The sequence below is a fragment of the Pyrgilauda ruficollis genome, unplaced genomic scaffold (assembly GCF_017590135.1).
Source record: "Pyrgilauda ruficollis isolate IOZ18807 unplaced genomic scaffold, ASM1759013v1 scaffold56, whole genome shotgun sequence".
Classification (NCBI taxonomy): domain Eukaryota; kingdom Metazoa; phylum Chordata; class Aves; order Passeriformes; family Passeridae; genus Pyrgilauda; species Pyrgilauda ruficollis.
In genome coordinates this window covers 367,896-382,648 of record NW_024527266.1, presented here as the reverse complement: position 1 = coordinate 382,648, position 14,753 = coordinate 367,896, and the positions used below count along the sequence as shown (strand labels likewise).

At 39.5% G+C, this 14,753-nt stretch overlaps 1 protein-coding gene across 1 annotated transcript in view; it reads right to left on the bottom strand.

Annotated features, from left to right (window-relative positions):
- Positions 1 to 14,753, bottom strand: part of RFX4 (regulatory factor X4) — an 87,206-nt gene that overhangs the window by 59,815 nt on the left and 12,638 nt on the right. The window contains exons 2-3 of the mRNA XM_041481578.1: positions 8,061 to 8,147; positions 1,222 to 1,282 (exon numbers count right to left, since the gene is read on the bottom strand). Of these exons, the coding sequence (XP_041337512.1) occupies positions 1,222 to 1,282; positions 8,061 to 8,147 (148 nt within the window). The remainder of the gene's footprint in view (positions 1 to 1,221; positions 1,283 to 8,060; positions 8,148 to 14,753) is intronic.

Here is a 14,753-nt window from a genome sequence, read left to right as displayed (position 1 = left end):
TTATATTTGCCAATCTCATTATTTGCATTGAAAGTATCTGTAAGTTTCTGAATACTGGTAGCAACCTATTCAAAATCAACCCACAAATCCCGAGGATTTTTAGTCTAAAAACCTCACCAATCGACTTTAACAAGCAAATATAGAAGACATAATCTAAATCATTTTTGCATGTTTCACAGAGTCATGTAATTTCACAGGCAGAAAAAATGGAGTAAAATACACTGAATAAATTATTCTTTTCTGTTTTTTCAGTGAAATCTCCCAAGAGACTGACAGAAGCAGAGAAAGAAGTTTGCTAACATTTTGCTTTAAAAAACTCACATTTTTAACCAATAATCTTATCTATTAATCCAGAAAGTACAAGAAGTACTTCAGGTATTTATGGATAAAGGCCTTTCTTTAAAAAGGTTTAAAACAAGCTAAAGACTATGGGATTTCAGATAAGCGTGCTCAGAGGCTTCTCTGTAAGAGAGCTCTGTTCTGCCAGATATATGGAACCTCTCAGAAAATACTTGATGACTTACAATATTAAGTAATCTAAACAAGAATTAGATATCTAAATTGAGGCAAAAGTCAACAAGAGTCTAAGAGATGACCTATAGCAAGGGATGTCAGAATTAGAGGTACACATTACAGAACATGCAGACTAAAATACTGCTGCAAATTACAGGGAACAGCACTTATTTATTTTTTATAGCAATGTAGACTAACTCTCAAACTATCCTCTCTCTTCCTAATTATGCTTCCTTTTTTTCTCCTCACTAACTTTGTAACGGGATGGTGACAAATTAATCAAACCTCAAACTCTTTCCTTTTGTTGTCTTCTACATTAAATTACAGAGATCTCATGTCAGGAAAACAGTTGGTATGGGTGGGCTTCATCAGACACTGAAACAAATGCGAGTCTTGAAAAAAAATCTCAGTACTAGTTTTCTTTTTTGCAATAAATGTAACAACGATGACAAACCACAGAAGATCAGCTGAAAAGGCAAATAAATACATTTAGTCGATTTTCTAAACTGTATCAGAAGTTTCCTCTGCTCAAACAAATCCTGTAAGACATTTGTTGAGAAATGCTGAACAGGTTACAAACAGGCACATGAAACACAGTGAAAGGATCTTTACAACTCTAAGATGGCCAAGAGCTCTATTCCTTCATCTGGAAAACGCATTAGAAAAAACACTAAGAGATTTTCTTGATCTTTTTAAAAGGCATCTTACCACTGCAGTGTAGCTGGAGTTGAATGCGGTTTTGATGCTCTATTATTTTCTTTTTCCTCATCTGTTAAGAAACAAACAAAAAAAGCTGTGTGATTTCATCAGGAATTTCTCAGGAATTAATGAACTGTTTTTTAAAAAGAAATAATTTTTGAATGGTAAGAATTTTTTCTTAAACTAATTAAAATAAATTTTAAAACAATTAAAATGTGCTCAAGTGCCAAAGCTTTCTCAAAATTCTGGCTAAAATTCAGAAATATAAATAATGATGTTCCCTAAACTACCATCTGTAGATACTGTTTAAGGCAGTAAACTGTGCAAATATCACAGACAGCAGGAGCAGAGTGGTACCTAGGAATATTGACATTGAAAAGGATAAATTTATATGGGAAAAAAGCAACTCTTAGACTCTACCAGCATGTGAGAACATGTAAACAGTTTTCACTCACTATAAGAGAACTGTTGCGTTACACAAATTTTATATTAGATAAGGCATTTAAACTAACGGGGTACACACATTGTTTGATCCTAACATAAGGTAATTATTAGGTGTTTATAAATTTAGAGTGATTAATTCTTAATGAGAAGAACTGTATATTCTTTAATATACTTTATTCCTTTTCAGGGGATTTCTCTGATAATTTCCCCCATTAACGTTTCCAAGGCAACTCTGGTTTGCTGACTTTCCAAAAATTCGGGTAAAAGATGAATAAGGAAAAAAGTAATTGAAACAAAACTTCAAATATTGGATTCTTCCTAGCAGGCATTTGTTCTTTTGAAACAATTTAGAAATATGTATAGAATAATTCCGACTAAATGTTTTGTTAAACATATAAAACATTCCTGGATGAAAGCTTAGTGGAGCACAATCAGCAGCTCCAGAAAGTTATTCTTTGGGAAACAGTGTTGTATCAAACACATTTTGAGATGTTAACAGTTTTGTCCCCGATGAAAGCATTCAGCATAGATGGCTTTGATACCTAAATAATGGGGTAAAGCTGTACACCACGCTGCAAGTCGCATTTCTCCATGCAATTAACTTTTGGAAGTAATTTAAGCGAGCCTTTAGGATGCGGGATCTTACGGGAGCAGCGCTATCTCCTCGGCACATCGGACCCTCGTGGGAGGCCTTTTGTGCTGTGCGGGGAACCCACGAACACAAATAACACCCCGGCTTGGAAGGCTCTGCGTGCAGCCCTCGTACCCCAGGATTTCTTGCCTTACCCAGGGAAGCTGTGCCCTCGAACATCCTTTATCCCTGAGCGCCAGGAAATCCCATTCCGCAGCTCCCCGCGGACCCACAGCGCAGCCCCCCCCCGCATCTGCATGACAATGGGCCCCTAATTATTGGGCCGCACACTCCCTCCCTGCCTTTCAGAGCCCGCTTTTATTCAGCACACAGGACCAACATACACATCTCAAATCACTTCTAAATTGTGGGTTTCGTTTGTTTTTCCTAACCAGGCGGTCGGCGTGCAGCTAACGCGGGCGCATGGGGCCTGAATGCCGAGGGGCCGTGGCTGCCGCCCCGCACGCCCAAGGACCTGTCATGGGATGGCTTGAACCTACGCTAACGGGGCTGAATTCCCCTCTGGATACGCGGCAGACATCAAACTTCAAGTCAATATGTAAGTTACACAATATCTCTGCACCCTTTCCATGCCCCCCATCATCTGTTTTTCACTTGCATTAACAGTGAGCTGCTGTGAGCAGGTGCTTTACCTAACCTGCCCTCAGACACACTTCACGCTAGCCATACTCAGCCCCTCCCACTCAAATCCTCCCTAACTATTTCTTTTAACGATGCAAACTAACAATTAGGTGATAAACAGCAATTTATGTCTCCTTCGTCACGTATGTTTGCCTCCTGGAGATCCTTCTTGAAGACCCCTCAGCATCTTCCCCTAACTGTCCCTTAAAACCAAGAAGGAAAAGATGGACTTCAGCTGTAACTCAGAAAATTTCTTTAAGCGTTGATTTCCATCGAACAACTGGATTTTCAACAAAGCTAAATTTTTCACAGAGTTAGTGCCTGTCACCCCAAAGTCAATTCTCTGTACAAGAAAATGGTGCAACTTTGTTTTCTGTCAATGAACCAGCTGCCAGACAAACTTTTACTTTTCCATTACAAAGATGGAAAGAGTTGCAGATGGTACAGGAATAGATGGGACCTAGAAATACATACTTTCAGTATTACATATAAAAGCTCCTCATTCTACCTTGTCTAGTTTAACAATATAATCTTATCAGATAATTGACTAGCAGAAAATAATAAATAGCTTTATACTTTATATTTTAGCTGTCAGCAGGGCACCTAATGGTGTCCATATCAAGCAGAGAATGTTTAACTCTTGACTCAGGTCTGACACCAGATCACTTTGTCTAGCATGAAAGAGGGAAGGGAAAACAGCATTTCTTACTTTTTGGCCTGTCATTTTATCAATTCACATCAAAACAACACTGTAGATTAAAATAAAGGCATACCTTTTAAAATTCAATACTTTTAAAATCCAACATATATTGTAGGAAAAGGAAATAAAAAGACCAAAAAGAAGTCCTGCTTCAAGGCACTGTCAAAGAAGAGACATGACAATTTTTCTGTGACAAATCCAAAAGGTCTTGAAGTCACAAGGAAAAATCTTGTTCAATTCACAGTTGCAGAGCTTCACACAAAGCACCCCAGGGAGAAACCCATGAAGTGTGCTCACACCACTGCCAATAGGAGGACTACCAGGATCCCAAGCAAAGGTGTCTTCAAGGTACCTGATTAAGTGGAAAACTTGGTACTCATCCCAAACTGAATGCAGATAATATATTAGACAACTGCAAGTAAAAGTCTCAGCACAGAAGGGGCCTTTAAACATAATAAAACCAGGAATCAGTGATGTTCTAGAAAAATAGTATTTGTTAGCTCACAGAGATATCAGAGGAACCTTTTGTCCCAAACTCCATGGAAGTTCTTTTACTAACTTCTCCATCTCACTTCCAAAATTCTGTTTCAAAGCCACTCAAGTAGAGTCCTGTTTGTATCCTGTGCGTGTTTGTATCTTTGTGGCTTTCCCAGAGCTCTCAGTGGGATCCTCTAACTTTTGCTGTCTGATTCTAGGTACAGCTCAAGGGATTTCTTACTTCTTGGCGCAAGGCACGGAGACAACAGGAGCTGTACTCAGCAGCTTTGAGCCTGCTGCCTTAAACACAGGGAGTGGAAGAACCTGAAGCGAAGACACACCTTTTATTGTAATGTGTTTGTCTTAGTCTGTTTATCATAACTAAAATGGAGCTAAGTTCTTCTTTCCACTGTGGAGGTAATTGGAGAGCCCTGTACTTTCCAGTGCTGCCTGCATGTGTCTCAAAACCAAGAAAGAAACTAACATGCTGTTACTAGCTTTATATAGATATAATCCTTCCCTTAGTTCAGGTAGCTGCACAATTTTCAGAGGAATATCCTCTTCCTCTGTACCTCCTGCAGACCAGATTCTGACTGTTCTCAGAAATTATTTGGCCTTAGCCAAAATTAAATTATAGCTAAGCTATCTTGTCTCCTATTTACATGTAGCCATAAATGAGACTCAGGGTTATTAGCATGTATTCCATGCTTTTAGAACAGTGAGAGATTTTAAAATCCTCTGAGAAATATGGAAGCATAGTTTTCACTGAGTAGGTATAACTGAAAAAGAAAGAATTTTCTCCAAGGAAAATTTCAGTGAAAGCAAGTAGCTGCTCTTTTTTAAACTTCTTTTTTTTTTTTTTAAATTTATTAATAGAAGCATAAGAGGTTTACTTCAAACAAAAAACAAAGCCGCTGGGTAAGTCATTACAGCTAGTATGAGCAAGGATTTTGAATACCACTTTTGAAGCACAAAAAGTAGTCTGAATATTTTCTTTTATCTCCTAGGAAGTCTACACATTCACATTTCCAAATAAGCAAGAAAATTTGGACAAGCAACCCTTCCACCTCATCAAGAAACATCAATTCCATGGGGAAGGAATCATGAAGTTGAAACTTTCGTAAGCCTTTGTGTTCTTCTGGACCTCTATTTCAATTTGCATAATCTGGTTTAATGCACAGTACACAGAAAATGTTATGGAATTGGTTTTTTTCAATTATTGGCTACAAGATTGTACCGTTACCTTTTCCTGTGAATCTTTTGATTAATGTGGAATATGGAAGTGGCAGCAGGAAAAATGTTTTAAAAGCTGGAAAGTGAAATAAAACTTAGTGATAATTTTTATACTAGAATGTAAAGACTGTGGTTTGGAAGAGGTCATAAAATGTTCCAAAAGGGTAAGAAGCACCCAAGGAAGCACAGAGATCATGTGAAACCATGGCTATGAGTCATCCCTTCCTTTCCCAGGTTCAAGAGGCCTGGGGATATCTGGATAAGAATGGAAGATTGCAAAGGACCCCTGTGGCCTGAAGTATGGTTCTGTAGCATACTTCAGCTGTAGAAAAGGAGACCACCAAAATTATTATTCCTGTCCTAAACCCCTACGAACTCTAAAATCATCCAGGAAAAAAAGAGTCACAAGAGCAAGCATTATGCCCAGTAAGAACTTTATTGGTTCACAGCACAAGTTCTCAATCTTCAGCGGAGCCAAGGCCAAAAAAAATCCACCCCAACTGAAAACCAAACCCACATTTTCCTTGGTAGTCCAGCCAACAGCTGCCTCATGTATGTAGAGACAAAAAAACTAGTCAAGAGAAAGCCTAAACCACCTTTCTTTTGGTTGCAGATGAAAACTGGACCTACACTGACAACAGCAATTTGACCACCATTCTGAAGAATTCAAATAGGGTTAACATGGGTTTTCTCAAAACACTTTACCTCCTGCTTTGTTTGTAAATGTATGACAGAAGCTGGACAAAGAATGACATGATGGTTTGGAAATTTCTGGTTGTTTTTTGGATGGTGTTAGAAAAATGTTAGAAAGAACTCAAGGGCTACAAACGAGCACATAGGACAATGATTTCTGCAATGAAACTTCTAGTTTGTTCTGGATTTCACAGATTATTGCTGTGGCTTATTTTGCTTTCCTACTTCTTCCTCTTCACCTTCTCCCTTTCCTCACCTCCCCCTCAAAACAAGGATGACTTTTCAGGTGGATTAATTCTCTTATCTGCACTGCAGAAATGCTGGTAATCAGTGCAAAGGAAGCATCTGGAAGAACTGGCTATTAAGAAGGAAGCTAGATAAAATCAACTCTGCCTCTCATTTGGGTTTCCATTATGTGCTGTGACAATGTCTTCTGCACACAAATAGAGGAACAAATTCATTTATGTATTTTGTTTTATCAGTTCTAAATTCACTGCCTTTCATTATCATTCCTTGCCCCTTATTTCCAGAACCAGAAAACAGAATGAGCCACCATGCCATCTTCTCAATGCCACCTGCTGAAACACCTGCTCTTGTTAACCACACAGGTCCTCATTTTACTGGCCCCAGCTATGTGGAAATTTCTCATGCTCATATTTAAAGCACATTTAACAATCCTGAATTCTGACCCTATGAAGAGTCTGAAGACACATCTCATTCATTACAGATTCCTTCCATCACTTTCTCAGTAGCATCAGAGTGAAATGAACTTTGTGTATCTCACAGGTTCTCGTAAGATTCAAAATTGCAAGCTTCTTTTTTTTATTTTCACTAAAATCCACTATAATTTTTCAAAGATAAATTAATTTCTACTCCTTAATTTTTAAAAACAGAAAACCCCAAACCTCTCCCAGTTTCATTGTCTATTTTTAAAGATGCTTGTTCATGGTTCTTAGCTTGGGAGTCATGAATAAATACCGTTTTTCTACTAACATCTTCCTTCTCCTTCAGAAATATTCCCTCAAAAATATCCCTACACAAATGAGAGTAAGGCCCCAATACAGCAAATTTCATGATCCATTACAATATTGTGCTACAAGGCATGTTGTTTTGCCACAATGTCAAAATAAAGAATTCTCTTAAAATGAAAAAAAAAAAAAAAAAAAGTAAAAGGAAACTGCAGCAATGAAGTTATTTAAAATACACTTTTAAAACACATATTTATGAAATGTAAATTACTAGTTACTGGATTAAAGAATTCCATCTGCATTAATATCTTGTAATGTGAATATATGAATTCCAAAGATGAAAAGTAACATGAAGAGTATTTTCCTTTAGGCAAATTAAGCAGAATAGAAATTGCATAAACAGGAAAAACTAAACAGTAGGCTAGAAATTGTCTTGCAATTTTAAAAACAAACAAATTGGTTGTTTTAAACTACTTTGAAATAATTTTGATTACCTGCTATTGTTAAAAATCAAGATCTAAAATTAATGTCACTAGAAAAGAAAAAAACCCAGTTTATTTAAAATCAGCTAGATTGATAAATGTTTTCTCTCTCTGACTAAAAAGAAAACAATATCATGTTACAGTAAGTGATTTTTTAATCTCACAATTGTTTAATTCTTAATGGAAAGATTTTTTTAATTTATGTTTTGATATAGTAGCATTGGAAAACAGCACATTTTTTCCTCGTATTTTGACCACATGGTGTTCACCAGTGAAAAGCAAAACAGGTGATTTTTCTTCTAAGCTGATCCTAACAGCACATTTTAGTGGTCATTCAACCTTCATCCAGTGACACACAAATTCTTCTGATTCCTTTATCCAATAAACAGTATTATTTCCTTTTAAAAATGCAAATATCCCAGAAAAAAAACTTAGTAAAACTATTGAGTATGTCAAGTGAGTTAACTCTTTAAAATACACAGTACTAAAAATTTAATCGAGCTGTAGCAACTTATATAGCAGGAAATGAGCACTCGGACACGTTCACACTCACTTTAAATGAATAACAAGTTACTTACTTTCATCATTAGAAACGTTCCCCAGAGAGGTGTGACTGGAATAACGTTTGTTTTCACTTTCATTGAGACATCGTTCAATCCAACTCTCTGCAAAAAAAAACAACTCTTTTGTTTGTCTTTGTGTAAAATATAAACTTACAACAGATAAATCTAAATAAAATGTCAGCATTCAACAGAAGATGATCTTGAACATTTGTATTAAAATATGTCTGATCTGAGGATATTTAGCAAGAAAATCTTTCCTGCTTTTAAACTTAGCTGTTGCCTTCTAGTTTCATTTTTTGGCTTTTTTTTTTTTTCTTTTAAACTACAGAGGCTGAAACACTTCTGTGTACAAAACAAAGGTCCTTCAGATATTCTGTTCCCCATCACGATACACTAAAAAATAAAAATCAAATTAAACACGGAAATCACACCAGTTTTCAATTCTTAGTCTGGCAAAGGCTTATATCCTCGAGTATTCCCACTGGTTTTGGAAGAACCCTTACTGGGCATAAAATAAATCATTCATGTGAATTTTGGTTCAATCGAGGATCAAACGGTGCTCTGTGAAGCCCAGTCCTAAAATCTCATTCACACTGGTGGAGTCCCAGGCACTACTGAGATCTTTTCCTCACTGGTACAAGTCCAATGTAGCAAGTCAGCAGCCGCTGAGCTGCTCAAACCTTTGTCAACCCACAGTGCAAATGCAACCACTCCTGTTCCTCCCTGTTTTTCAATACATTCCTACCAGTCAGATGAGTTACCTACAGCATTACATTTATTTGAAGCCACTGTTCTTCCTGGAAGCTATAACTTATGTCCCCTGATGACTTTAGAGGATGCACCAGACTCAGCAGAATATACTGTTACAGGTCTTCAGGGCAAAACTTACACCTTCTTATGTGTTTCCTTGGACAAAGTATGAAATATAGGTTCTTGAGTTTGCCTAAATCCCTAGGCATTGCTACAATAAACTGACCTCCCTCGTAAGATTGTTTTTCAAGGGCATGAAAGTGGGCAGAAAAGAGTTTATGCTCAGAGAGCTCGCTGTCGTCAAAGCAAGAAAAAGAAGGGATAGATGGAAGTCTGCAAGGCAAGCCTGCAAGTTATGACAGGAGTTGCAACACCCCACTGAGTGAAGAGATGCACAAGACACAAGGGGAAAGAGGCCTCGCTGTCAGCAAACTGCCAGAGCCAGAAACACCTTCAAAGACATGGAAATGGCTCCAGATTCCTTTCCATAAGGCCCCCACCACCACCAGCCACCAGGCTACCTGCACAGCACAGGCAGTAGTCTGCCAGCCAGCAAAAGCCCATCACTGCAGCAAGCTTGAAGGGAAAGCAGCAACCCAGCATCTTGGGAAAGCTGCCCATCTGGTTTATAGAAGACGAAAGTTGGTATGACCTAATTTCAGCACTAGACACCAATAAACAAAGAAATGGTCATGGCCAAATACATCCTTCAGGAAAAAAATGCTTTTTAACCCAGGCAGTTGTATAAACTTGTGCGTGTTCCTCTGTACACACTCCCTCCACTGCCACGTAAACAAAAGGGCAATAGCACCTGTGCAGAACCTCAGAAAGGGTGTGCTGAGAACCCTTCAGAGCTGATTTCCAGGCCCTGCCACGGGACTCCAGGTACTGTTGCTTTCTGTGCTTGTGGTTTTCAGGCAGTGTTGTGGCAGTTCCAGGCTATTCCCCTCCCCATGTATTCACAGTAGGAACATGCTGCAGTGCTGCCTTCACCAATACAAGCATGTCCCTGTGTGCATCTCCCTCATTCACCATCACACTTGTGCCTAAGAAGCCTCACAGCCTGCTCCCTTGAGGTACTTCTCTGAAAACCATCAATAAATCCACTTGTTGGCAATAGATTTTTAAATGATATTTCTTCTCCCATCAAATTTAACACACAGCCTTGTTTAAAAATCACGGTAAGGCTGCTGACACTACGACGTAAGACCCGCCAGCAGGGCCTGTGCTGTGAAATCAGCCCCGGCTCAGTTACAAACCCACAAACTGGTGGCGACTCCAACTTGGAGGCTTTCCCTGCTTGTGCTGCTCAGCTGCATGGAGTAGGGATGCATCACCTACTTGTCTGAGGGCCCACACAAGGATATGGCTCCTTTGTACCAGACTTCTTTGGCTGCACTAAAAATGAGCTCGCAGCATCTTCCCAGTCCCGTTTTAGTACTGTGAGCTGTCTCACAGGTGAAGAGAAACTTGCTGCAGAGGGCAACATCAGAGAGAGGTGCAAGAAGCCTTGGGAAAGATTATCCTGCCTCCTCCTCCTCCTTTCAACACACAGCCATGGCTGTATATAATTCCCTTGGCTCCGAGCCCAGCTGCAGGGAGTAAAAGCAAAGGCGGCTGCCATTAGCGCCAAGGGGAGACCAATGCCCAGCTCTGCCCTTTCTTTTCCTGCCGGCACTGAAAGCTGGGAAGCAGGGATGTATCCTCTTCCCTCGGCAGCAGGGAACTGCCAGCAGCCATCTTTAGTCAAATTCCCTGCCTAAGTAGTAGGAAAAAAAACCCCAACTTTTTAAGTGTCGCTCCATAACCATTTTCATCATCCTTGTTCATGCAGTGCCTGTGATAGCTGCGCACGTTCCCCTTTTTGATGGGAAAAGCAGCCAGTTTACACTGCCATGTATAAAGCCTGGAACACGGTGCAGTTACAGTTTAATTATGTGCTGCAGCTCCTTTGGTCCTGAATCACCCCAGTTCAGCCTGCTGCAGCCTGAGTCTGGCTTTCTCTTTGTGGCCTTGCATTTAAATAGCTGATAGAAATTCTTCAGGCCTGAAAAGATACACGACCTGTCTGGCAGCAAAGAATGAAGAATACTAACTCTTTTGAGCAAAAATGTCAGGGAGTTTATAGCAAATTTGTCAAATTATTTGGCAGATGACAAAACACGACAAAACCAACTAACTATTTAAAAGCTGTATTATCTCATAAACCAAATGACGCAAGTATAAATAAATAAATATTCTAATATGTAACTTCATTTAATAAGTAGCTATTTTTCTACTGTTTGCATAAAAAAAACATTTTTACAAGGCTTTTAACTCGCAATATTAACAACAGTGTCTTCATGTATTAAAAGAAAACACAACTACAGTTTCGATAAAATTTTAAATATTCCCATCAGCCCACAGATCCCAGGCACAGTAACACCTGCCCAAAATAAAACAAAAGGAGAAAGAGGCAGAGTGAACAAAATCAAAAGTCAAAATTAGGTTTGACTTTTAGAAGGTCTTTCAGAGTTAATAACATTAGATCTGGTTCCAGGCCTAAGGAACACAATGGGTTCCCTCTACATGTTGAATGTGCTTGTCCTCATGACTCATGGGTGTGCCTGTCCCAGCAAGGAAAGGTCCATGGGGAACCCCTGGTGTCTCCAGGCTGTGGTTCCATCCAGAGGCTGGCACCGACCACATCACACCACTGTCCTAAATATGCATTGAGTCATGTGGGAGGGAATTTTTTTTCTGAGTAAAGCTTAATTATTGCACTTGAACCTTAGTTTTCACAGGCAGGATTTCACAGCAGGAAAACTCACAGAATGATGGAGAGTTCAGGCAGCAACTAAGCAAAAGTGCACATCAGACCTGATAACAATGATGAATCATTAACAAGATGAGAAACCCCAAATTTCCAATGGGAAGTGCTTGTGAGAACAAAAGAAACTACATCCTAATACAGGCTGGATTTTTACTCACTGTGTTTTTAGTGCATAAGCCTTAAGGCATTTCCTCTCCCTCTCTAGGACTCCTTCCCATCAGGAGTCCCAGCACACTGTACCCTCAATTGTACTGAAACAAGGATCAGCACTAGTGAAAAAGCAAAAAACCAGATTAGGAATAGCTAGTAGTAAAATGTAGTATAGTCACTTACTCATAACTGTGACACAGTATGGAAACAATCATAATCTTACTAGCAAAGAAAGAAAATAATTTTTTAATGGCATTTTGAGGATCCATCTTCAAATATCATAGCAACTATTTTATTTTGCACAAGTCAAGAGCGAACTGTAGTGAAACACACAGCTGTGTTCCTCAGCCTTAAAATTTTTGTTATATAATTTTGCATACCACTAAATACAAATACACTGTATCTGCTGTGGGATTCCCACATGAGGGAAAGGAGATAATTACTCAAATTACAATAATTTTCGCAGTGTAAATTTTCTGACAGAATGTTACTACTACACCAATAAAAAAATTAGAAATAGTTCAAAATTAAATGCTGAAAGATGAACTTAAAATAACTATGAAACTATTTCTGCCCCTAATTTTGCCTCTTCTCTTCTTGATCCCAATCTTTCTAAAGCTGACACATCCACTGAGACTCAAGCACCAGAGTATTTCACTTCCATTCCATGTGCCCACCACATTTTTACCAACAGAAGTTTAAACTGAACTTGTTTTCAAAAGTGGGCAGAGCAGGTGTGTAGCTTCACCCTATCCCTACCAAGCCACTTCTTTTCAACAAACAGCATATTTTCTTTTGTATGGTGTTTCAAAGACTGAGCTGGGGAGGCAGGCCTGGGAGCTCAAAAACAGATACATATAAGAGCTCTTTAGGGGCAGGAACTTTTATGAACTATCAGAAATAAGAAGCAGAAATGTTCTTGAAATTTATCTTTGGCAAGTTAGTTTGACATGTTATCTCCTTCAGAAGTAAAGGCTTGCTTCTGGAACACATCTTTGAAAGATTTCTCCTCCAGAGCCTGAGTTGAGGTGATGCAGCAGAGGAGCCTGTGTACTGCCAGTGCATTTAGTGAGACAAATACTCGCTGTTTGTGTAATAGCTATTAGCTATGTATATTTGCAGCCCAAAGCACTCGTTACTCCCACATGGGCACGCCATAGCAAGAGCAGGGCAAGAGCTACTTAGGCTCCTCTCTGCAGAGAGGAGGAGATGGGTCTGATTACAGTCACAGTGGCTTCTGCTCCCCTTCCTGCCAGGAGGGTCAGGAGTAGCTGCAGTAACAGCAGCACCTGTAATCACAGCCTCTTCTGGCATTCGTGAGCCACTGTGGCCAGAGGCCTTGGGGGGGACTGTGCCACACAGCTTGGAACTGAGTGTACCCAGAGGTGCTGGCTACAGCCCTGTGGGTGTGTGTGTGTGCCCTGAAGGAAGATTAAGAGGGTTTATGGGCAGAACAAAGCCCTGTGGCCACCTAATCTGAGCTGCATTTTGCTCACCCCATTCCCTACAGGAGTATATACAGTACTGGATTTCCACAGTTATGCTATATCCTCTGATCCACGTGTGGGCACAGCACTGGCATAACTGGGAATCAGTTGTTTTTTGAAAGTGTATGAGATGAAAATCCCCATGTCCTAAAGAGACAGCCAAGGCTTTGATAATGACAAAATTTGCACAACCATTTATTTCACCAAAGCCATAGCAATTGCATGAAAAGCCTTCTTATGTGCTTTCAGCTCTAGATTGGCTTTCATACTCCAAATTTTAAAGTGACCAACAAGCATGACAATTTACTTAGGGAGCTACACACGGACCAGCTCTTCTTCCACATGAGTTTGCTTGTCACTGAAATAGAGCTATCACTGGAATAAGAATATAAGATTTGCTAGGACCCAAACCACTGCTTGAGCTACATACTAACTTGGATGGCACAGCTCCTTATCTTTATTCATGATTGCTCTTGTAATTTTTTGCCCCAGTTTCTCAAGGTAAATTAAAAAAAAAAAGTTATAAGTAACTGTGAGAAAAGGTATCTAAAAGTAGATAATGCAATTATAAAGGAAAGACCAAATTTTAGTGCATTTATAAGAGGACCTGTTGTTAAAATGAATATTTAGCAGTGAGGACAGACTCAATTTTACAGTTCCAGTGACAGAGGAGGAACTCCTCTCATGCATACAGAGCCTTAGCACCCCCCTGAGTTATTTGTTTGATATTCTCAGAGGGAAGAGTTACTCATCTCTTCCTGTAGCATCTCTTTGCCAAGTGTCTCAGTACCAAGCTGGCCAGCAACACTGTCTAGTTGCTCATCTGATCTGTAACCACAAGAGAACGTGGTTGCTAACAGCAGATTTAGCAGGTAAACACAGTAACTCAAAAGCTCAAGAGGCTGACTGAAGGTCATGGAACCTCCCATTTCCACCTTCATAGCCCATGGTACCAACAGGAGAGTTGATGGGATGATGTTCTATATCCTTTCTTATTAAGGAAACCATCACTGCCCTGACAGCTTCTTCTGTTTTCTGTTTCAAAGTGCTGAGGTTTGCAAGATCCATCGAGCTTTTCTCTGCAGAGCTGATCTTGCTGAACATGGCCTGAGACATGCCAGCACCCCAAAAACTCTGTTGATGCTCTCCATGTTGCATCACTGCTGTGGACAGAGAAGTTCTAACCTCTACAGCTGTAGAATTCATAATGTCTGAGCAGCCTGCCTGCTTCGGCCATCCCTTAGTGTGCAGCAAATCTAAATGCTATCTGAATGAAAGTAAGGAAAAAGAGCCAGTACATGCAATATTTTGACAAATGCAAGCAAAGACTTCATCTTGTAACACTTCAACGTCTTGGAGCAATTGGTAATAGCTTATAAGACAAATCACTAGTTTAAAAGAGTCCCTCAAAGCCAAAAGAGATGATCCCTTTCTCTCAGGAGTAATGATTAGGAGATAAACCTGAAGTCTGACACTCAAACTACTAAACACCTATTCTAGTACCTGCTG